This window comes from Ammospiza nelsoni, chromosome 4 (assembly GCF_027579445.1).
Source record: "Ammospiza nelsoni isolate bAmmNel1 chromosome 4, bAmmNel1.pri, whole genome shotgun sequence".
Classification (NCBI taxonomy): Eukaryota; Metazoa; Chordata; class Aves; order Passeriformes; family Passerellidae; genus Ammospiza; species Ammospiza nelsoni.
Window position 1 is genome coordinate 33206400 of NC_080636.1, and position 23112 is coordinate 33229511.

At 39.1% G+C, this 23112-nt stretch overlaps 1 protein-coding gene across 1 annotated transcript in view; it reads right to left on the minus strand.

The window, feature by feature from the left end:
* Positions 1-716: 716 nt before the first annotated feature.
* TENM3 (teneurin transmembrane protein 3) overlaps positions 717-23112 on the minus strand; it is a 312368-nt gene continuing 289972 nt past the window's right edge. The window contains exons 23-28 of the mRNA XM_059469963.1: positions 18300-18475; positions 17381-17616; positions 11590-11886; positions 8783-10394; positions 6856-6986; positions 717-3038 (exon numbers count right to left, since the gene is read on the minus strand). Of these exons, the coding sequence (XP_059325946.1) occupies positions 2283-3038; positions 6856-6986; positions 8783-10394; positions 11590-11886; positions 17381-17616; positions 18300-18475 (3208 nt within the window). The 3' untranslated portion in view covers positions 717-2282. The remainder of the gene's footprint in view (positions 3039-6855; positions 6987-8782; positions 10395-11589; positions 11887-17380; positions 17617-18299; positions 18476-23112) is intronic.

A 23112-nucleotide genomic window follows, 5' to 3' on the forward strand; every position in this document is an offset into this window, starting at 1 on the left:
TACAGCATGCTAAATACAGTGCTGTGGAAGAGCCACCCAACAGAACTGCAAACACCTAGCATTTTACATCTTTGAAAAAGAATACGTAGCTCAATGACACACCTCTGGGGTCTGAAATACCATCCTCTCTAAATTTAGGGCCCTCAAGCTTCAAGGGTAAAAGTACTAACAACTAATCTGTGCTTTAATTCTAATAGATGATTAGCATTCATTATATGTGTAATTAGTTCTGTATGCTCTACCAAATACACACATACAGTAATAGCACTGATACTGTAGATTCGGTAGCAACTGGGCTGGGAGAAATTCAAATCTGTTTATCAAACAATCCTAATGTGCAATTTAGAGTATGTAATACCATAGACTCTCAGAATACAAAGCAGTTAGAAAACTATTTTTATTACATCCACTTGAACCATTCATAGTCAAGACACGTTCACTTACTATGTTCTGTCATTATAATACATGGATAGAAATACCGTGTATATTTCAATGAACATCAAAACCCCCAATTTTGTCTCATCTTAAAAATATTTATTTTTGTGGCTGAATTTAGTGTTCATGAGACTAAAGCTCCAAGAATGGTTTCAGCCAAGATGTAGAACAGATGCCATAGATGCCACCACAGGCTTCCTATAAGGAACCAGCTGCACACTTGAGTTCTTCCTGCAGCAAATATACTGGGCCTTGGAGCAGAGCATGCCAAATCTATGCAGTGGTGTGGAGATGCAGACTAGGCACTAGAACTGGACCTTCCTCTCCATCCCCAGGTTGTGTTGACAGTAATGAGATTTGATCTGCCAGCTGAAGGCCAGGAGATGAACCTACTGAACAGCCTGCCTGCCTAAAGAGCAATTCTGTAGCATCAGGTCAGAGGTACGCTTCTTCTATCTGGAGTTATTAACACCTAAAAGAGCTGTATTGTACAGAAGACAAAGTTGACATAACTGGATGAAACTACATCATTTCTTCTTCTTCTTCTACATACAATTTGCCGAGCACCTGAGACACTATTCCTCCATTGTGAAACAAAGCTTCTAAAAAACCAACAGAAACCCCACCTGGTATGAATAAATGTCCATTTATTACATTAGGGCTGGAAAAAGACAAGGAAACCCCAACCTATTAAAGTCTTCCATCATACTAAATGAGACTTATTTGGTTACTGTGCCTTCTAACAATGACTGATGAAGTGGCACTGGCCTGGGTGACAGGAGAGGGAGGGGAGGGAGCTGTGGTCTGATTCAGCCAGCCACTTTGTGGAGTGTCCCATCCTATCAGCAGAGTGATAGATGCACAGCTTTAAACCTAATACAAAAATATTAACACTTTTGGACATTAGTCATCACTGTTATATCTCTACAATATAATCCTTTATACTGTACAGCTATAACATAAAAGGTGCAATTCCTTTTTCTTTAAAAAAAATCACACACAGCACATGTTTTTATCATTTTATTTTTAAGTATAAACTTTTTTAAACACTTTACATAAATTAACTCCTCTGAGACTAATATTTGATGTACAGTAAATTGTAATTCATATAAAAATCCATAAACAACTTGTCTCACATAATTTACAAAAAAATCAGGGTTTCCTTTGCTTATATGCAACAAGGATTCTACTTGCCGTTTTCCCCCCAAGGCAAACCATGTTAGCATTGTAAAATCCATTATTAAATTCCCATGGTAGCATAAGTCACTTGTGCCAATGTCCTTTTAGAAAGCAGCACAGTTTAATGCAGTTGGGTTGTCTATAAACAGTAATTTTTGCCCCATGTTTTAAAATTAACAGATATATACCACATCCTATGCAGTGAGAGAGAGAAAAAGAGAGAGAGAAAGAGAGAGACTACTTCTCGTAAGCAAAGGTCAACAATTCAGTACTATTTGGAAACACTGTATGGGTCTGTATCTTAATTAAATACAGTGCCTCAAAGAAACAGCCTGTTGCAAAACCTGTAGGCCTTTTTATTTTCTTTTTTTCTTCTTTTTTTTTTAATACTTTTCAGTCCAACTTGAGTGCAGCGATATGCATATGTAAACATATTCTTTAAAGCAGATCACCTTTAAGGTCATTGAGAAAAAAAAAAGTTTTGTCATTAGCAGTATCATTCTTCTGGAAGGCGCTCTTTTCGTTACAGAGTCTGGATTGTGCTACAGAAAAAATCTGAGCAAAGATGTAAGCTTAGGCTCAAGTAGTAATGCAGCAAAACAGTTTAGTCTCCTTTTTAGAAGACACTGGTACACAGTCTCTTTGGCAGCCTGAGCTAAGCCAGTGTGTTACCTCTTTCCTATCTCACTTTGTCTGAGGAACTGTATATTGTTAGCGCTGTCTGCTAATTCTGGATATTGCTCCACAGAGAGTACATAGTACCCATCGTATCCTTGTACCTTTCCAGCACTTAGCAGCTGCCTCTTTTCTCCTTCTGTCCACAACCTGGCGCCTTCCTCTCCATCTCTTACTCTCTGTTGTTCTCTGGCCCAGGCACTGGAAAGAGCTCTTTGCCTGGCTTGCTCCAGTATCCGGGCCTTTTCCTCATCGAGTGTCATGCCATAGCGGACGTGAAGCGCTAGAGCACCGTATTGCATTTCAACATCAGCAAACCTACGAGTCCTGCCGTTCACCACAGTGGTGGACTGGGAAACAGTGACATTGATGCCGTTCTCCAGGGCCTTGCGCCCACTCGTCAGCCTCAGTGTCCCAAGGTCACTCTCAGGGGAGGTGGTCTTGATAAAATAGTGCGTGTCCTTTCCCTCCACAGTGAAATGCAAGTTTTCTAGGTAGTAAGCGTTGTTCAAAACAGCTGCCACTTTTATGCAGTCCTCATTAGCAATGTTGAGCACGTTTGTTTGCACTTTGCCTTGATTGACAGCGAGCATCACCCCTTTGCCAATCAGAGACTTCACCGTGGCAAACCACAGCCACGACTTTTCTCCGCTGGATTTCCGTCTGCTGACCTGCACTTCTGCCATCTTTCCCAGGGAAAGGAAAGCCTTTGCTTGTCTCGCCACTTGTTGTTGCACTCCAGAAATTGGCTGTAAACAAGAACAGACAGAAGTTTTACCAGCCATCTGTAGCCTCCTAAATGCCAAACAGCCAGGATTTCTTGGTGTGCTGCCCGTGGACAACAACAGGATATGCCACAACTGACAGTGCCAAGGAGTTAATTAGATCTGCATACTGCTTGTTCTGCTGAGTTACAAGACTATTTTGCTAATGCTCACTGCTTTTACTCTTTGTCTCCCTGAGAATCTGCACAAAAATCAGCTTTAACTTCAGAGGCTACTTACTGGGCTGCACAGGACAGACCTGCAATGCCAATACATAACCACAAGAATCACAGAATGGTTTGGGTTGGAAGAAGACCTTGAAAATCATCTAGTTCCAACCCCCTGCTGTGGGACACCTTCAACTAGACTGGGTTGCTCAAAGACCCATCCAACCTGGCCTTGAACACCTTCAGTGACAGGGCATCCACAATTTCTCTGGGCAGCTTGTTTCAGGGCCTCACCACCCTCACAGTAAATAATTTTGTCCTAATATGTAATCTAAACCTACTCTCTTTCAATTTGAACCCGTTTTCCCTAGTCCTGTCACCACCTGCTCTTGTAAATAGTCTTACCCCATCTTTCCTGTAAATTCCCTGAGGTACTGGATGGCTGCAGCTAAGTTACCTGAAAGCCTTCTCTTTTCCAGGCTGAACAATCCCAATTCCTTTCCTCATAAGAGAGGTACTGGGAGGCCCTCCTCTGGACTTCATTGAACAGGTTTATGTCCTTCCAGTGCTGGGGGCCCCGAGGCCAGATGCTGTGTTTCAGCTGAGGTCTCACAAAAGCAGAGTAGAGGGGCAGAATCCTTCCTTTCCCTTGCCCTGCTGATTGGATGTGGCCCAGGACAGGACTGACCTGCTAGGCTGCCAGTGCACATTGCCAGCCCATGTCATGTTACACAGGTAAGAGCTCTCACTACAGTGTCATCTTACTATGTTGGCATCTCTTCCTCTGAGCTTGTTCAGTTATGATTCCTGTCTACCATGAGTCCAGTCAAACTGAGGAGATTTTGGCAGGTTATGAAGCTATGCTTTAGAACTGGAACAAACCTTTCTTTACACTGAGTCAGAAGATAAGAGTCTCTCAAGCAGCTGCAGCCTGAGACCAAACTGTAGGGAGGCTCTCATAATCCCTCAAGCTGCTGAAGAAATTAGGGAAATCAAACTGTAATGACAGTCTTTACAGTAAAAGAGAGGGAAGCTAATGGTATGGACCAGTGAGGTGGAATACTGGGGGCTGATACCCTTTCTTGCAAGTACTTGCAGAAACTGATAAAAGGGGATGTGTGAAAAGACTGTGGCCAGTTGGGCTGCGTGACCTTCCATTTCACTTCAAGTATCAGCTTCCTGCCTAAAAGAGCTTTTCCCCAAGAGCTTTAGGTGGGTGCAACCCTGAATATAGCAGCATTTTCTTCATAGCTAGCAAAGACAAGGGGCCATGTATGAAAAGAACCAACAAGCCAGTCTAATGGAAAAGCTAGGATAGACAATGTCATGGAAGAGCTGTGTGTAGCCTGCTATGCCAGATGCACTCTTGGTGAAGAGAGGGACCTGTGAGCATAACTGCAGTGCTTAGCCTGGACAGCTGAAAGAGTAGGAACAGCTAGCAGGAATGGTTAGCTAGTGCACCTAGACAGCAGGACAGTTCAAATCACAGGTCGGCTGTGGTTGGGATGAGACCTCAAAACTTACTGGTCTAACCCTGGGCCTTAGCAGCAACAAGCTGTGAATGAGCTGTACTGATAGAGGTGGGGAGCAAACAGCTGCCCTGGCAGTTGCCTCAGCAGGAAACAAAGATTTAAATAGCTTTGGCTGCACTTTTGAAAATGAGTACTTGGTTTTTGATGATGATCCAGTTTATCTTCCAATTGACCCCTTCTCCTTTCAGTAAAATACTGCTTAAACCATTTGATTCACTGCTGACAAATGAGTCAAAAGCCTGCTTTGTTTTCCTAAATTTCTGGATGGGAGACCAACTGGAGTCATTAAGATTCATACAGCCTTAATTCAGCCTTGCTGCTGATCAAAGCTTGGCAAAAAGTTTGCAAAGGTTTTTCTGTTTTGCACAAGGGTAGCTTTCTGGAGTGGATAACTCCTGAGGGAATTATGAATTAACTTGGACTCTCCATTCTTCTTGAATGTGGCAGATTTTGGTCTGCATTTGCTAATGAGTATGAATTTCAGCTGTTGTAAATCCTACATGAAAGCTATTGGGCACAAAATATATTGTAGACAACAATCATCAGTGAGAGCAGCAAGATGCTATAGCAACTTCATAATGATGTTTTTTTTTTTTTATCCTCAGAGCTCAGTAAAGCTCACTCACTCCAGAATGTTTCAAAATACCAAGTGGTTTGTGTGTTTACTTCTGCCTCCTTCTGCACTTGTTTGTTCACCTGTGAATATCAGAGTTGCAGCTTCTTCCTACATGAGATATTTGAATCTTTGTTTTCCTACCACACCCTTCTTGCTCTGTCACATCATATGCTCCTGGCATTCCTCATGTTATTGAGCTCTTTCTCAAAGATTTTTGACAACTAGCTGTCTGCCCTCATCTCTTTGACCAGACTGGTTCTATTCCTGGTATGAGTTTGCTGGTGTTAGTGGATGATTTCATTCTTTAGCCTTTGAGACCTATCTTTGAGACCTAAACAACTTCTGATCATTCTTCACAGCCATGCCTGATGACAGGTCTCTTATCTCCCAATACAATTGGAATGCTTGCCATGCTCCTCCTTCACTTTGTTGTTCATGGAAGACACTAGTCTCATCCTGGGCTCTAAAGTCTCTCCCTATTACTCAATTCCTTGCTGTTAAAAAAGAATGAACTAATGAACTAACAAACTAACTTACTAACTAACTTGCTGAATGCAAAGTTAGCTTCTATATGTTCCCTTCTGCTGGGCCACCATGCTAAGGACATTTGATCTACATTAGGTTGTAGGATTTTTAAAGTTTGTATCATCTTTAATTTTTGTAGCATTCTCTATCATGATTCTTGTAAAAAGGGATCTTTTCTTTCACTGTTTAGAATGGGATCACCCATTTTAATGTCTCTTAATGCTTCTTTCTAAAGCAAAAACCATAGGATTTTTGAGGGCATAGGTATCTGGTCTTTGAGTAAGCCTAATTTGTAAATACAATTTTCTTAAATGGCAGACTTAGATTTTAGTTCCGCATCCATTTCTTTCATTATTTAAAATCGCAGCAGGTTTTCAGGATGAAAGTTCATTTTTTTTGCTTTCAAAGAACTTCATAAGCACCTGAGTTTTATGTGATATAGTAGAATTTATCTCAGGTAATTTCAGTTTCAGTATTTTATCTTTACATATAACACATGATGTCCATAACACATGGTTAATATTAAAAAGAAGCAAAATTATAGTGGTGCCTGGTATGGGTATGTTATATCACCTCTTCTTCTTCTGTTTATTTCACCATCTCTTTTTTGCTACAGTATTCATTTACTGTCTTCAGGCAGAATGTTAGTAAAAATATAATTTCTGTAGTTTCTGCTATGAAAATTAGACATCTTTAGAGCATCTTAAACTTTTCATTGATTATTGTCTTTTAAAATTTTTATAATTGCTAAAAGCAATCAAAAGCTTATACAAAATAGTACCTAACTTAGCAAATCTATAATAAACCCTCCACTTGTAATTTCTTAAACTAGATAAAGTTACTAAGTTTGGATTGAACTTAGCAAAAAACCCTGGCTGTCAGAATTATCCATGCCTTATAAGATCTGAATGGAAGGGAACATTCTATCTTGTTCAATTTGTATGTTTAGTTTTGTTTCTTACTGGTATGTCTTCCCATTGCTGGCTCTTCACAAGTTCGTAAGAAGGTTCTGTTAAATCAAATTTTGGAACAGGGAAACCAGGGATGGCATTGTGCAGATGGAAGCCAAATGTCACCAGCCAGCTGTTAACATCTGAAAGGGAATAATTATAAGAAAAAAACCAGAGAAAAATATTAGAATAGTTCTGTATTTTGCAACCACACAATTTTTACATATAATAGCTTTTGGCATAGTTGATTTCTTTTTGTATGGAAACAGCAAACCTTTACAGGAAACTTTCAGTTCTAAACTTAAAAGAAGATGTCTATTCTATATAAGAGTTGCACTAGGCTCAGTTGAAAGGTATTGCAGAGTTCAGCAATCAGGTTCTGATGGTCTTGGTGACTTCCAGAACAATTATGGCAGCACAATTAAGGGGAGATTTCCTTGTCATACAGCCTAAACCAACTGGAATTTCACAGTCAGGTTAAACATGCTTTATGTCATACCCTCATCATCAATACTTTTAAACAAAGCCAAATAAAAGTACTGCAGAGCACATCCTGTCCTTTTGGTGTGTGTAATGACTTCAAACTACTCCTGAAATATCACCTATATGGCCAATTACCTTTAAATGATTTGGCAGATATTTTTTGTTGATTCAAGAGAAATCTGCTCTTCTTCAAGATGCTGTGCGATCGATGAAATGAAAAGCTAATGAAATGCATCAGTAAGCAGACAGGATACCAAATTACCATTAGATCACATTATTTATGATACATTTTATGTTCTGTTAAAAATAAATTAGGGGTGCCAACAATCAGTTAACAATTGTTTGACAAAGAGTGCTCTGCCTTGTTTCTGTTTTTTTACACTATCTTCCACAAAAACTAAGCTTAGAGATTGGCAGAGTGCTCCTTACCAAGCCTAATAATTTTTATTTAAGAATACTCACAATATGTGGGATAAGGAAGCAGATTTTTCCAAAAATTAAATAAATAAAAAATATTTATCTTAAAATAATTTTTAACATTTTGAAATAAATGCTATGCCTCATGAGGTGCTGCATCTAAAACTGCCAGTCAGCCAAATCACCAATTGTAATAATAACCTTATATAAGCAGTGTCTGCTTGTGCATTTCAGACATCAAAGATGTTAAGAAAAGAACCCAAACTGTATTTTGAGGGCAATTTCTGAACTAAGTGCATGATTTTCAGTGGCACAAAGAATCTGATTCCAACTGCATTCCCTACAGCACATGCTGCTAAAAGAGGACAGATTCAGAGGTCTGTTTTTATTCTTACTCCCAGGCAGCCTGCTAGCAACCCATTTAATAGCTGCTGTTTGTTAAATGAATGCAAACCGACTTGATTCCCAGGATGCTCTTCTAAGTGGTAGTCTCACAGCTCCTAAGTAAGTGGGGCTGAGCCCTTCCTGTAGACTGGCAATGTCTGTGTAAATTGGATTATTTACACTTAATTCAAATACAAAAAAATCAAATGTATCGGAGCCATACATTTTTCCCAAAATTTTGGTGTCATGTAGTCAGATTTTTCGTGTGTAGAATAATGGAAAACACTACACATCACTAACTCTAGAACAACAGAAAGCATACAGGTTCTCTAAGAATTGAGAGATGAAAGTAAGCACGTTAGCACCTTTTTTGCCAAAACAGAAGTTGAATCCTTTTTCTATACTATCTTACTCCTCCTTCTGTGCACCTGGCTGGGTACACATTACTTTGTGCTAGCCCTGGGGCTTATTGAGCAATTGACATTAGCAGTCTTGCAAAAGTCTACACTGGAAAATATCAACCAGCTTCCAGTGAATATTTTCTGCGATGCTGGTGTGTTAAACTGATCACAGGAGGACCCCTTCTGCCTACAGTCTTATTCCCTCTAAACTGGATGCCTGTAGATACAGCTGCAATCAAGTAACCTTCTCTTACCTGTGATATAATCCTTCACATCATGTATTTTACTGGCTGGGTTGTTATTTCTAAACATGTACAAATTAAAAGGAGCTGGATCCTTCCCAATTCTCTTCCAGATTTCAATATCAGGTGTTGTCCACCGGCCTGCCAGTATGTCATAATCTCTTTCTCCAAAGTGGACTAGTTTGGTCAGTGGGTCGTATAAGCCTCCGTGGAATCCAATTACCAGCTGGAAGTCAAGGTTAGAGTCAAAATAGATCTCTCCATAGGCAGTGTATTGAATTTGTTTAAGCATGAGACCATTGCTACTGAAAACAGCCAGTGGTGTCCCTGTATTGTCTGATGCAATGTAAAACTCATCTCCACTGCTAATTTCCATGGCAAAAAGATGTCCTTGCAGATCATAGTACAGAGATGTGATTTCAGAACTTGAGTGGTTATAGACATGAGTTATCCTGGTTGGGTAGGTAAGGTCTGCATAGAAGAACTGGAGATGCTGCCCAAGGCTAGTTTTAGTGGAAACGCGTCGTCCGAGTCCATCATAGCGGTAAATCACTGTCCACCCGCTGCCTTTGCTATAAACTCGAGTAAGAAGGCCCTTGGAACTGTATTCAAAGATTTCGGTGCCCCTCTGACGCAGAAACCCGTCCTCATCTAGCCTGTACTGTACATCTCCCAGCCGGGTTATTCTGTCCCGCAGGTCGTACCGCAGCGGTGTCAGACGGGCGCTGCTGCTGGGGTTCAGCAAGTGCAGGTTGCCGTTCAGGTCATAGTTGTATCGCCACATTATTTTTTCATTCAGATAAACTGTCTGGAGCTGACCATCTACATCATATTCGTAAGCATATTTGGTGGTGTTGGCAAATGGCCCAATCTTAATTTCTCTTTTCGTCACTCGTCCCATGTTATCATACTGAATTGTAATCCAATACATTAATGACCGAAATATTTCATACTGTATTTCCTTGATGCGCCCATGTGCATCGAAATGTTTTGTGTATGTCATTACGGCTGTTGAAATGATCTGGTTAATATCGTAATATATAACTCCAAATTTTCCAAACTGTTCAACTTTGCCAGAGATATCGTCAAACTGGTAGAGATCAATAGGCAATGGGGTTTCATTGATGACACCTTGCATGCTAGTCACTCTGAAGCTATTGTCATAGCTGTAGTCAAATCGGGCGTTCACCATTCCGTCTTCACTAAAGCGGAAAATCTGTCTGTCAATCAACGGGCCAATTTGTCTGTACCTAATGGTGCAGATAAAACCATCGCTTTGGAGGTTTACTGTTTTCAGGACTCCTGCTGTCTCATCATAAGTAAAACTAACTCTTGTACTATCATATAAAATTTCTGAGAGCTTCGTCTGCCGTCTGTACTTGAATAACACTCTCCGGCTTGTCCCCAGGAAAGCAGTTTGAAGGAGCTGCCCTTCCTCGTTGTAGTCCATGATAACAGAAGCATTGCTTTCCGGGGGGTTGTATATGTTCCGGTAATAGCCGATGGAGCGGATAGTCTGCATGGTATGACGAGCAACACTGGGCATGGTGACAGCAGAGAGCCGATCCAACAAATCATATTCGAAGATATACTGCCGTTGGCTATGGAGCAGAAGAACCATTGACTGAAAATTAAGAACAGATTTTTATCATGTGACAAATGGTGCAGTATCTCCCCTCCCGCCACATACTGATACTATTTCTTCACAAAAATGTGACATTCCCACTTGAGAAAATTATCTCCTCTTTAATTGAGTTATCATTGACCTTACATGTTGTTAACATCTCCCTGCCTAATTTACTTGTATGCCTAATTGTAAAGGGTTCTGTAATTAGTAGTTCCACATTCATAATTTGCTACTTGTTATGACTGTATCACTCTTTTATCAAGCATTCACAGCTAAACAGCAGATTGTCAATGGATTCAGATAAGTCATGTTTAATATGGGAAGAAGTAAAACTGTCTTAGAGCCATTAACTCATGAGGAGAACAACATATGGGAGATACAATTTCTCTCTTACAATTAGATATGATTTTGAAGAATTTGACTAGCCTGAGAACTCTGAATACTGTGTTCTTGTTCTGTAAGCTTTTGAGACATAGGCAAAACAATTGTTTGATTATTCATATTGAAAGGAGCTACTTGAATTATTCTGACATTTTCCCAGTGTGTGGCTATTATGTATCACAGGTCTTGATTAAAGCAAGTCTGTGGTAACTAGGAAACAGTATTTGCTGAGCAACACCTTCAACAGAAATATATTTAAACCCCTAAAACACATGGATTCTCTTTCTGCATATCTCACAAGGGTGATTTTCACAGGTATTTCTAGAAGGCATGCTATGATTCAGCAATTGTTACATATGTATTGATTCCTAAGCTTTTGCCTATCCCTTATTTTGATGCTACAACATATAGCAAGTACAAATTGACAGCTGTAACTATTTAGAAAAAAAGAGCTTTTCTTGGTAGTGAAAAAAGCCCACAACAGCAGAGCATTTGCAAACAAATTATTTTCAGTTGAACTGAATTGCAGATAGTCCCTGTACCTTATTTTAAGTGTTAAGATAAAAGGTAAATGCAGATGCTTCTTGTTAGTCAGTGGCCTAAATAATTTAAAAACACATCAATTCCTAGCAATTACCTACAGCATGATTACATATCTGTGGAATGAAACATTCCCCTTGGAATCACATGTTGATACTTAGAATAATTGCAATGTGCTTCTACTACCTATTTTTTGCTTTGTATGCAGCAGTGAGGTGCTGCTGAATTTCAGCACATTCCAAGCATTTTTAAAAACCTGAGCGTTCTTTACCTTTTCCAAGTATGTGTAACTCCAGGTTTTCCCATCAGCAAACACTCTAGACACTATCCTGCCCTGTCCATCATACTCTATTTTCTCACTAGTCGTGCCTCTCTGTATGCTGCCTATTTGCCCTGTGGATGCATAGGTGACATTGACAGCCATCAGCTTGCTGCTCGGGAGCCACAGGGTGGGGTGCCCTGACGTGTCGTAGGCAATCCTCAGCAGGAATTTACGGTGGTCATCGTAGATCTTCTCTGTCTTTGTGGTTCGATCAAAGTCAACTGAAAGGAGGTTTCTGCCATTAACCTTTTTAAAGCAAACAAAACGACACAATAAATCATGCTGTTCAAACCCCAGCCACCTGTTATTTCCACAAAGCTAGCTATTCTTTAAAAACCATTTACAGTGATTGATTTGCTGTATGTGTAAAGTATTTTAGCAACTTCTTGATATAACTGTAAGGCACTATAATAGCATCTGCCTTAGAAGGTCTGGTTATATGAAGAGAGGGCTCGGAATTTGTTGCAATGTTTTCTTTCTTGATGCTTAGTCAACTGTTAAGGAAATACTGAAAGCTGTGTACTGAAAACTTTGGTAATAAATGGGGTCATTTCAATACAAACTAGTTCTTTTGTAAGCAGTCTGAAATATATCTAGAAAATTATTGTCAAAATATATTCCCAGCAACTGCTTTTCCAATTCATAACAATCAAGCTAAGAAAGAACTGAATCTCAGTCCTTCACAGCAAGTATTTTTCAAAATAGCAAATGCAAGATTAAGATCTTCAAAAGCATGTTAGGTCTTCAAATTAAGGTTAAACAGTTTTTAGAACATAGGCATTCCCCTACAGGATCAAGTGGAAATTTAACTCAGTATACTACCCACTGCTGCAATGTATTTATAAGGCTGAACTCCTTAGTAGAGGATTATATCTTTCTCCTAGTTAACTGACTAATTAAAGCTGACTACCTAAAGCCATAAATGACTGGAAGACTACTGAACCATGGAAAACAGTTGAAAATGCTTTGAAGTTTGTAAGTATTTTGATTTGAAAATAAAGCCTCAGCTTTATTAAGGCTTTATTAAATAAAGCCATAGATACATTTATGTTGAAAACTTGTTATTCATATATATGTAAACTACAAGTGATGGATAGTGATTTCTGTGTAATACTTTTACACTGAAATCCACCCCCACCTCCCTTTAGTGTTCAAAATACGTAAACTCTCAATTTCATTGAATTGGCTCTCATTTCTGAATTTATGAAAGGAAACTGTCCGGTTTTCCTTTCCTATATCAGTATCTTTGCACTTCTCCATTCCTCTCAGCACTGAATTGTGCTTTAGTGTTCTCAAACAGCCCTCAAGGATTTCTTTGTTCATCTGTAAACCATTCTGCTGTGTCTTTTTAAAGTTGTTCCATGTGGGGTGAAAAACTGATAACTGAGATTTTTTTTCAACACTGTATTTTGTGAACATGTGGGAAGTAGGGTAGAAATGGACAGAGAGCGATGTGTATTTTTAAAAAAATTCTGTTTGAAGTACCTCATACATACATTACAAAGGGTAAACAAAGATGGCTAAATAACATTCAGAAGAGAACAAGAGAATAGATAGGGATGTACCAAAGAAATGACTGGAAGATTTTTGGATTTTTCAGGCTGAAATTTCAAAACTCCTCATGCCATGGATGTTGGTACTTAAACATTGAGGCTAATAAGCTTCAGAGAGATCAATATAAATTAGATCCTTTATTATTGGTGCAAAAAGTACTAAAGTGCTGGTGATAGGTCATAGGTAAATAGGAAAAAAGTTCCTCCAAATGCTCTCTTTTGCTTATTCTGTCTCTCTATTTATGTACAATACCTTTCTCTTTGTTTATATGAAATCACTGGCATGAGAAGAATCTGCACTATCAATTTAGGAGAAAAAATAATCACACTTTCATGTAAATCTCCTAAGTAAAGAACACTAAATCTAGCAGGTGCACAATAGCTTTTTAACCTATTTAATGAACCATCAAAAGTTATTGAAATATAATCTGAAAAATTAATGCTACAAGACAGATTCTAGAAGTAATTTAAAGTTAAGTGTGAAGTGCTTCCATTCAACTCCTTTTTTGTAATTTTTTAAACTTATTTTCAAGGAGTTTTTCTTTAAATTTTCTGATGTCTAGCATTAGCTCATTTACCTAAAGTAATTTTTAAATTTCCTTTGTCTCTGTCTTTTTTCCCCCCCAGTGTCTGCCTGCACTCATCTCTGCATGTCCCAGCCTGTTTTGCTTCTCTGATTTTTTTCCTTCCCTTTCTCTCCCCCTCCCCTTCCTTATTTTACATTTAATTATGATTTTTATAAATTTTCTTGTCCACCTCTCAGGATTAGACACTGAAGTTAAAATGGACTCTTCTGATTTCTGAACTGGCAAAGAAAGAAGGGTGGTTTTATGGTTAAGGTGGATGTCCAAGCAATTGTGGTTAATTTCTTGGCTAAGCACATCCTTCCTGTATAAATTGCAACAAAGTACTTAATCCACTGTCTGACTGCCCTAGCTGCTAACTGGGATGATAACATTCCTTGCCTTTTCACTTCCCATCTGTCAGGTCTGTGTAAGGGCAGGATATGAGGGGAAGGAAAGGAAATAGTTCTTCTTCCAGCCAGTTTCCTGCTTTCTCATGTTGCTGACAGAGCTCTTGCATTCAGGAATGTGAGCTTTTGGTGAAATTTTGGCTGTTCTTGCCTAATCCCACAACAGAGATGGCAATTAGAGTAACAGTGAGTTTTGATGAAATAGCTTGTTTCATTGGGAAGTGTAGGGATGGAATAACACAGCTAAAGCAGTGCCTTTCTCTAAAGTGTTTCTTAATAACATCTCTGCTAGAAAAATACTTTTAAGGGAAAGTTGAATGTTTTTATTGGGTCCAAGATAACCACACTCCAGATACATTTAAAACCTCTGGATTTCATTATGATAAAAACTGTACTTGAGGAAATTTCCAGTGAAGAAACACTTAATGACACAAAACTGAGTCTTCTGACAGTCTTTACCTACTGTCCTGATATGTTTCAGTAATTTATGTCTCCATCTATTCTCCTCTACTTTAATTCCTGTTTATCTTTCCAGTGAGAAGTATGAAATCTGTCTTTGATTCCTCTGTTAGAGGAATATATTGCTGTGACTTCCAGAGAGATTCAAGAGGTCATGTGAAAACTGGGGACCTCTGCATAGCCTGGGGTATGTCAGGTCTCAAGAGGAGACTCCTCTTGTGAGCTCCTTTGTCTGTGCTACCTGTCTGCTCTGGGTGCATCCCTTGAGACAGAGTTCATGCCAGCTCCTTTATCTGAGACCCTCAGTCCAAGGCCCTAAAAAGGCTCTTTCATGCAGAGGACTGGCAGCACCTTTGCCCACAGCCAGCTTACAGACCAAACATACAGCTCCAGAGAAGAACTAGCTTATTGAACAATTACAAACCAAGTCAGAGCAAAAGCAAAATTGACTGAAGACTGTTGAGGAAGGGCAACATAATTCCTTATTAATTTCTTTAGAAAGATTACTAGTACTGGGTAGAACTAATATTAACTGACAGTGTACTTTTTACCATTAGATACTGCATATGTATAACACAGTGAGTGTCACAGAGATGGGTACCTTTACTGGCAATACATTTTGTCACTGTTTCTTGTCTACATTTGTCTTCTTTGCAGAAAAATGTTGATGACATAACTGTCCGTACATAGAAATGATGAGCTCCATAAATTATTCCTGTTCTTCTTTCTCTTGTTTTCTTTTTCTGCTTTCCTACATCCCCCCCATCCATCCCCAACTGACATTTTGGTAATATCTTTCCATGTAAATAAATTTCACAAAACATTCTAAATTTTTTTTCATTGCTGACCACTTTCTTTCCTTTTTTTTTTTTTTTTTTTTTGAGGCATTTGTCTCTTATTAGCTCATTCTCCACATGCCCTACTTCTCCCCTTTCTATGTAATGAGTATTATTTTATCCTAATCTGTAATCTTTCATTTTCCCTCCCATCTTGTTAAATCCATCCCTTGTGTTTGCTTTATTTTTTTGGGGGGGGGTTTAATTCTTCTAAGTTAAAGTTGCCCATGACAACTTTACTTCTCTGTTTAACTGTTACCACCACTGCACTTGAATGCCAAAACTTAGTGTCACTTCTGAGAACTGTGCTTGTGGTGATTTGTATCACTGCCAAACCTCTCTTGGGCTTCTTTCACAAATGACTTGGCAGGTGTATTATACCACTGTGGTATAAAATGACATATGAACCAGAACCAGAACCACAAGGATGAGCTTCAGAATTATGGCTTCCTTTTCCTCTTCCTTATCAATGTAAGATAGCTGCCACAGGTAGTTACTAATATATTGTTCTTAAGCAGCTGCTGCTGTGCATAATTTTTCTTCCTTCTTGGAAAAAACCCCATTCCTGTTATACAGAAAGTAGTAGAGAGGAATATAACCTGCATAACGACATTTCCTCCCTTCTTATCCCAATGGAAGATACAAAATATTTTAAGACTTCAAATGGCAAGAAGTCAAGTGGTCTGAAATTACTTTCATTTGATACACTGCCTAGGCTTTATTTTAAAGAACTGAGTTCATTTCTAATAGTAAGTCAAACATTTGATCTTGAAATGGTCTCCTGGCAACACAATTTTAAATGCTTAATCTGTGTTGTCTTTACCAAATGGCTGTCATAAATCATAGTTTGTTTCCTACTTGTATTTCACTCACTATATAGGAAGAAGGAATGCCAACAAAGTGGTAAAGACATATGTTAGAGGAATATGCCATCCTCATGCACATACAGTTAAACCCTTTCTACCATAAGTCTTTTTTAAAATAATTTTTTAAATTAAAATTGTCTTACTACAATTTAAATTTAAAATTAAAAAAAAACAAACCCAGGGATCATGCTAACTTATGGTAGAGTAATTTAAAACAGGATTCTGAATCAGTTACATGAATTCAGTACCAGAAAGAAAAAGCAGTGAAGGAAAGCAGAAAATTATTCTTTTTAGCCATTCCAAGCTAAACCAAACAGTTTTAATTCCACAGAGTGCTGATTTTAGCTGGAGTATTTCTTTACAGAGGCTACTACAAGGCTATATTTTTATTTGTGCTGAACACAGGGTTGATAACCTAGAAATGTTTTCATTTTTGCTGGGCAGGGATTCCACAGAGCCAAGGCCTTTTCTGCTTTGGGTACTGCCAGACTGCAGAGCAGACTGGGGCTGTGTGGGGGACTGCAGCAGACACAGCCAGGACAGGTGACCCCAATTGCTCAGTATGTGCAGGGGGGATGTTTCGAGTGATGGCTTTGTCCTCCCAAGTCACTGTTACATGTGATGGGGCCCTGCTCTCCTGGGGATGGCTGAACACCTGCCTGCCCATGGGCAGCAGTGAATTCATTCTTTCTTTGGCTTTGTTTGTGTGTGTGGCTTTTGCTTTCCCTATTAAACTATCTTTATTTCAACTCACAAGTTCTCTGGGTTTTACTGTTCCAATTGTCCCCGATGCTGCTGGTGGGGGACTGAGTGAGCAGCTGTGTGGGGCTTGGCTACTGCCTGGCGTTAAACCATGACACACAGAAAACAGCAATTAATAAATAAAATAGCCAATAAATGAAGTAATAAAACCAAGTACTTCCCAATCTACGGTCAGCTTGTCTACAGTGAATATTCTGTGGGTGCTGGATGGCAATGCCTACAGGAATGTGTTTACATTTCCTCATTCCTTAATGACAATGCAGTGGATACTGCTCATGCTTGTGTGCTTACCCTAAGCTTTCGGCCAAAGACGTTGACTTTTCCTTGGGCTTGCTCTTTCCGGAACCGCCACTCCACCAGGTTCTGCCCGTTCTCCCCGGGCAGGGTCATGTTTCTTTTTGCCATGGTTGGGTTGGCAGTGCCAGCCAAGACATGTGGCTCTGTCTGGTAGTGTGAGTCCAGGCCACTGGCGTACAGGATTCTCAGTGAGCCATCATAACCAATCTGGTAGCTATTTCTTAACTGATCTGAAAAGGCCAAAAGGAGAATTACAGATTACCTACATGGGTTAAGACTCTGCCTTTGTACTGGACACTTTTGCAATAGGTGCATCTTGACTGCACGTAACTGACCCAATGGTAATAAAGAGACAGGGTGAGATTGTTAAGAATAAGTATATCCCAGAGGAGCAAAAAAAATGCCTTTAGGACCTATCATCGAAGTTTCTTAAACACTTAAGAAAGTCTCATCCTGATAGTATGTTCTTTGGACTGGCACAAAACACATTCTCTGCTGTTTCATTAGGCATTTTTGGCCTAATCCTAAGCATACTATGACTATTCACTTTTGCAAGTATGTGGTGGCTGGGTTATTACAAGTTGCTTTTAAGCTAAAATATCACTTCATACTATTTCTGTACCTATTTCCCTTTCAATCCATCTCTTCTTTCCAAGATTCCTTTTTAATATAAAGTAAGTATTCTACTTCCCATAGCTGCTTACAAAATCGATTTGGTTAGAAAACTTAATGCTACTTTTGTTGCAATACTACTGCTTTTCCTGAACAGTTGTTTCTGTATAGGTGTAAAACTGTGTGTGTATTAACCCTTCCTTCCAGACACGATGCCCCTAAAGTTTCACACCTATTTGGAGCTGCTTGTACCAGAAGAAAACAATTTTCAGGCCAGTGAGAAATCTTTTGTTTACAGTACCTTGAACCATAGTATAGAAAGAATCGATTGATGATAAGTTGGAAGTGATGCTGACATCTTCCTCTCTGCTGGATGACTCAATGTCCACTGTAATGGCCCTTTCCATTTCCCCATGAAGGTTAGTGACGACTCCAGTTGGGAATGTAACATTTGTTAGACGGCCCTCGCTATCATAGCTAAAAAAAAATAAAGGTCCAGAAATGATATATAGCAGGAACAAATTGTTTTCACTTACAACTAAAATGAACAAAAACACCAGCTACTCATATTGTTAAGGCACTTTCGCTTTTTTTTGTGTGCATGGGATAGGCATAGCAAAGACTTCAAACATGCTTTGAAGTACTCCAAAGCCTGCTTAACATACAGCAGCCTCAATGGTGATAGCAAGAGCAAACAGATGGATCTTCAGCTCTGCATATTACTCTTTGAAGTGTGACCAGATCCTGCTGCACATCTAATTCATCATTTCAAAGGAAGCATATTTATTGGTACTAAATTCTGTAGCATTCTGTACTTACTCCCTCTTACTGGAGTAGATTTTGCTGTTACTGTAGGAATCCTCAAAATTTTTGAAATAAGGGTATCTTAATAGGAGTGTCTATTCAATGAGTATGCAGAACACCTGTACTCCTGAGTGCTTAATGTCCCTTGTATTACTATGAGCAGAGTCTGGGGTAATATTTAATCTACTTAAGCTGCTTGTAGCTGGAAACCAGAACAGCTAGCATCTCGAACTGTTAACTACTTGTGAACTGATTGAGAATTGTGACACAAACCATGAGATTTTTTTTTCTGTGTCTACTGACATTTTTTTAAACCAACAGCTATATATCCATTTAACATGAATAGGTAGATAGAATTTCTGTAATTGAAGTCGATCTTGGTACATGACCAGAGACCATGCTTACAAATCCAAATCCAAACATGCATTTTGGTCACAGTATAGGGAGAAGTAAAGCACTGTGTGAGCTTCTGGTCATAAAGCTTGTCTTTAAGATTAGCTCTTCCAGTGGTAGAGTCGTGATTTGTCAGCCTAGGTGTTCAGCTGAAGCTCCTTGTTTTGAAGGATAGCCTGCCCATAGCTGCAACAGAGAGAAAAAAGCATCCGAAGGAGGATTTCATGCCCACTTATGACCTGTTTGCTCTCAGTTTTCCATCCCTCTCCTGTGACCATGTAGGGGGAAGCTGAACAATGCCTTAGTCTCTTAAAGTAACTGGAACATGACCCTGCAGGTCCTCACAGTGTGCTAGACATTTCATGCTGATATTTATCATCAAAATTGCTCCTACTGGAACAGAAAAGCAAAACCAAAAAAAGCCCCCCAAAAGCCCCAAGCATATCACTGAGGCCACAGAAACTCTTTTTCTTAAACTGAGAGAATTAATCCTAACAGCTGTAACCCACAACACTACCTTTCTCTGAACAGCATGAGTACTGCACAGCATTGCTGTAACTGAAAGGATTAACTTAAGAAAAGCTTTCTTCCAGTTTGCTTACTCTGTAGATTTGACAGCTTTTTGCATACACTCATTTCCATCCTTTTAGCACAGTTGATTTCCTTTGTTTATGTAAGACTTTCACTTAGCAACAGGCAAGAGAAAAGAATGTTTAAAAATCAGAAACCATACTGCAAGCCAGGGAAGTCAAGTGAGAAAACTTATTTTTTGAAGTTAAGTACGTTTCAAGATAATGGGGTTTCTTCCAGTGTGTTTCTGTCCCTAATTGTGGTTCTTTTTCACATACTGGACTTGGCAAGCTGAGATATTCCATTTATGCAGGAGACCAAAACAAACATACTTAAGTTCCTTGTGCATGAATGTGACTGCTAGCCTATTCATGACCTTCAGTCTCATGCCTCAGTTCCAAGAACTTATTTTATTTTCATGCACAACTTCCCTTTCCAACTCCCTGGGGAACATATATTGTCCAATTAGTGTCCTTTTCTATTTTCTGCTTTATGTTTGAAAATGATTCCAAATTACTTTGTTGGGAATTACTTCTATCCTTTGATTACAGTAGTCCGGTACTGCTCTTTATTTCATACAATGCTTACTAAAGCCACAGATGGTGAGATTTCCCTGGAAGAACTTTTTGCCCTTTTTATCACAGTATCTGTGAGAAACTAATTACCATATTTCTCAGTATACCACCTGAGCTGGGAAATGCTACACATCAGTAGTATTCAGCACAGTGTGTGGCTTTAGTGCAGTATTCAGCACTGAACTGTGCTATCCTTCTTTTATGCATTCTTGCTTCCACATTATTATTTTTTGACTGTGCCTGTAGTTCTTGAACTGGTCTCATATTCCACAAATATGGGAAGGCACATCATGAGCCTGAGATAAGCAGTTAATATTACAGTGGGGGAGAGTTCAAAGACCAGGAAGAAATCATGTTACACATTAATGTTCTTAAAAACACGACTTAAAAGCTGAAAGAATCTTAAAAGCCATGATTGCTTGGTTCAGGCATCCTAGTGCAAGAAGAAAATGTGACTGAGATGTGAAAGGTAAGAATAGGATTTCTCACACTTTCATAGCCAGGAACAAAAAGAAAAAGGGGAAATAGGCCTTTCTACAATTCATTACATATTCCATTTGGTGACAGATTGCTATGTGTGTCCTTCATTTTGTTCACTGTACATCGAATACTAAACTTACTTTATACTTGCTATCTTCTTGCCCACAATCAAAGCCTTATCAATGCACAGCATAGTAACATCACTCACACCTCTGGGCATTCTGAGGCCATTTTTCTTATTACATTCAAATATCCTTGCATTGTGCTGCCAAGGTGAATTTATTCATCCAAGATTGTCAGTTTTAGACTGAGCGATTTCTTTTTATCTGCCTAGTGTTCTAATATTGAAATTGCCCTAGAAGGAATGAGATCTAAGTCTAGAGGGTGAGTGCCTATATTTGGTATTTCACAGCCTCTTTGATCTTTTCATCCAAACACAAGCTCAGGCACATGTGTTACCATGGAGCCCTCTGATCTTTCTCCTTTGCCAGGCTCCACAGCAAAGCCGTTCCACCAACCTCTTCAATTCCTGAAGAGTGAGTCTCACATAAACTTTTCAAGAATCTAAACCAGAAACTTGCTCCTTGGACGTGACCTTGAGGGCATTAATCCGCTCAGCTCACTTCTGTTGGCATTAACGCAACAATCTTCATATTTGGTCAATAACTCTGAAGGCAGCAGTGGGGGCAGCTGCCACCACTGCTAGCTGAAGCTCCCCTTAGATCAAATCCTTTTTCTTCCTTAGGATGAGCTGCCACTGCCAGATAGTTTTCCACTTCAGCAGTGAGAATTTCTCAGAGATAATGATTATCAGCTTCCCAGATTCTCGACCTTTTGCTCTTCACCTGCTGGAAGTCTCTTTTCCATTGCTCATCTCCTTCAGTTTTAATTACATGCCTTCCCAGACCATTTTCTGTTCTAGGCTATGTAGGACACTTCACTTTGCAGTAATAACTTCCTGGTAAGCCTTGCCACAGATGGAAATGTCCTACTTTCTTTATTTTTGACTTGTTTCTCAAGTGTATTTTATCTTACTCTGTAGCACATTTAGCTCAACCCCAACATGCAGAGCTTTATTAATGTTTTATATCAGAAGTTATTTCAGTGTAGAACAGGGAGCTGTAGAAATAAAGTGTATAGTAAAGGCTGAACCTAAAGCCAATTGCTAATTTATGACTGATAGTGTTTTTCTCCAGACTTCTGCAGCACGATCCCTCAACAAAATAAATTCTGTGATTTTTTTTTCTGTTGTAAACATGTCAGGTTGAAGAGCAAGGCACACCAGTTCCAGCACATTTCAGATAACAAGACATGCAGTCCAAATGCATATTAAGTATTTAAGACTGGTTACAGATTATACTATTAGTTGGGATACTGCAATAGAGAAATGAAGCATGAATACATTTCATAATATAGACATGTATAATTTTGACAGTCGAAAAGTACTGTTATACGTTCACTCAACTCACATTAGGTATTTTCTCTGCATCTCAGATTACCAAGAGTGGCTAAAAAATTTATGGAACATTACCCTACTTATTTCAAACTATTAATGGGAAGCCTTTTATACCTGAGTGCTGCTTCTTGGCAGGTGAGAACAGAAGATTCAAGGTTGACATTCAGGAGTGCAATGTGTTGTTTTTTTAGGTGCATACCATGCTGACAACATGCTGAAAAATCTGTCCTAACCTGGCAATGAAATGTCTCCCTTGGCTTGTCAAGGCCATTTAAGCTGCATTTACATAGAAGAGTGTTGTCTTTAACATGACAGAATTTTGGTTTCCAAATACATTCTTTCACTTGTATTCAGCCTCCGTAGCACACTGCAGGTTTAGTCCCTCCCAAATGAAAGCGAATTCAAAGTTGGAAAATGATGGTAAAGAAATGCCACTCTAGTAGCTCCTTCTCTCAAGCAGTACCCAAAATGGTTATTTTGCCAATCAAAAGGAAAGAAGCCCACAGTTAATATGTCATCACTTTCATTAGCATTTCTTCACCTGTAGGGAGCTTTCCTGTCCCCTACTGGTTTAAAATTGGGCATGGTAAGTTACTGGAAGCTCTAGTTTTGGCCACCTTTAACCATTATGTGGGTTGTAGAAAGAAAGAAACTTTCAACTTGAATGTAATGAATTTTGCTTTTTTTTCCTTTACTCAATTTGTACATTGCTTTCCTCTTTTGATATGCATTTTTGCTTTTGATATGTCTGAAGAGAGACTGAATGAGCCTAAGAATGAAAAAGGTGAAAATAATCTGAAGATGCATGGACAGAAATGATTGCTCTTTTTGTTTTT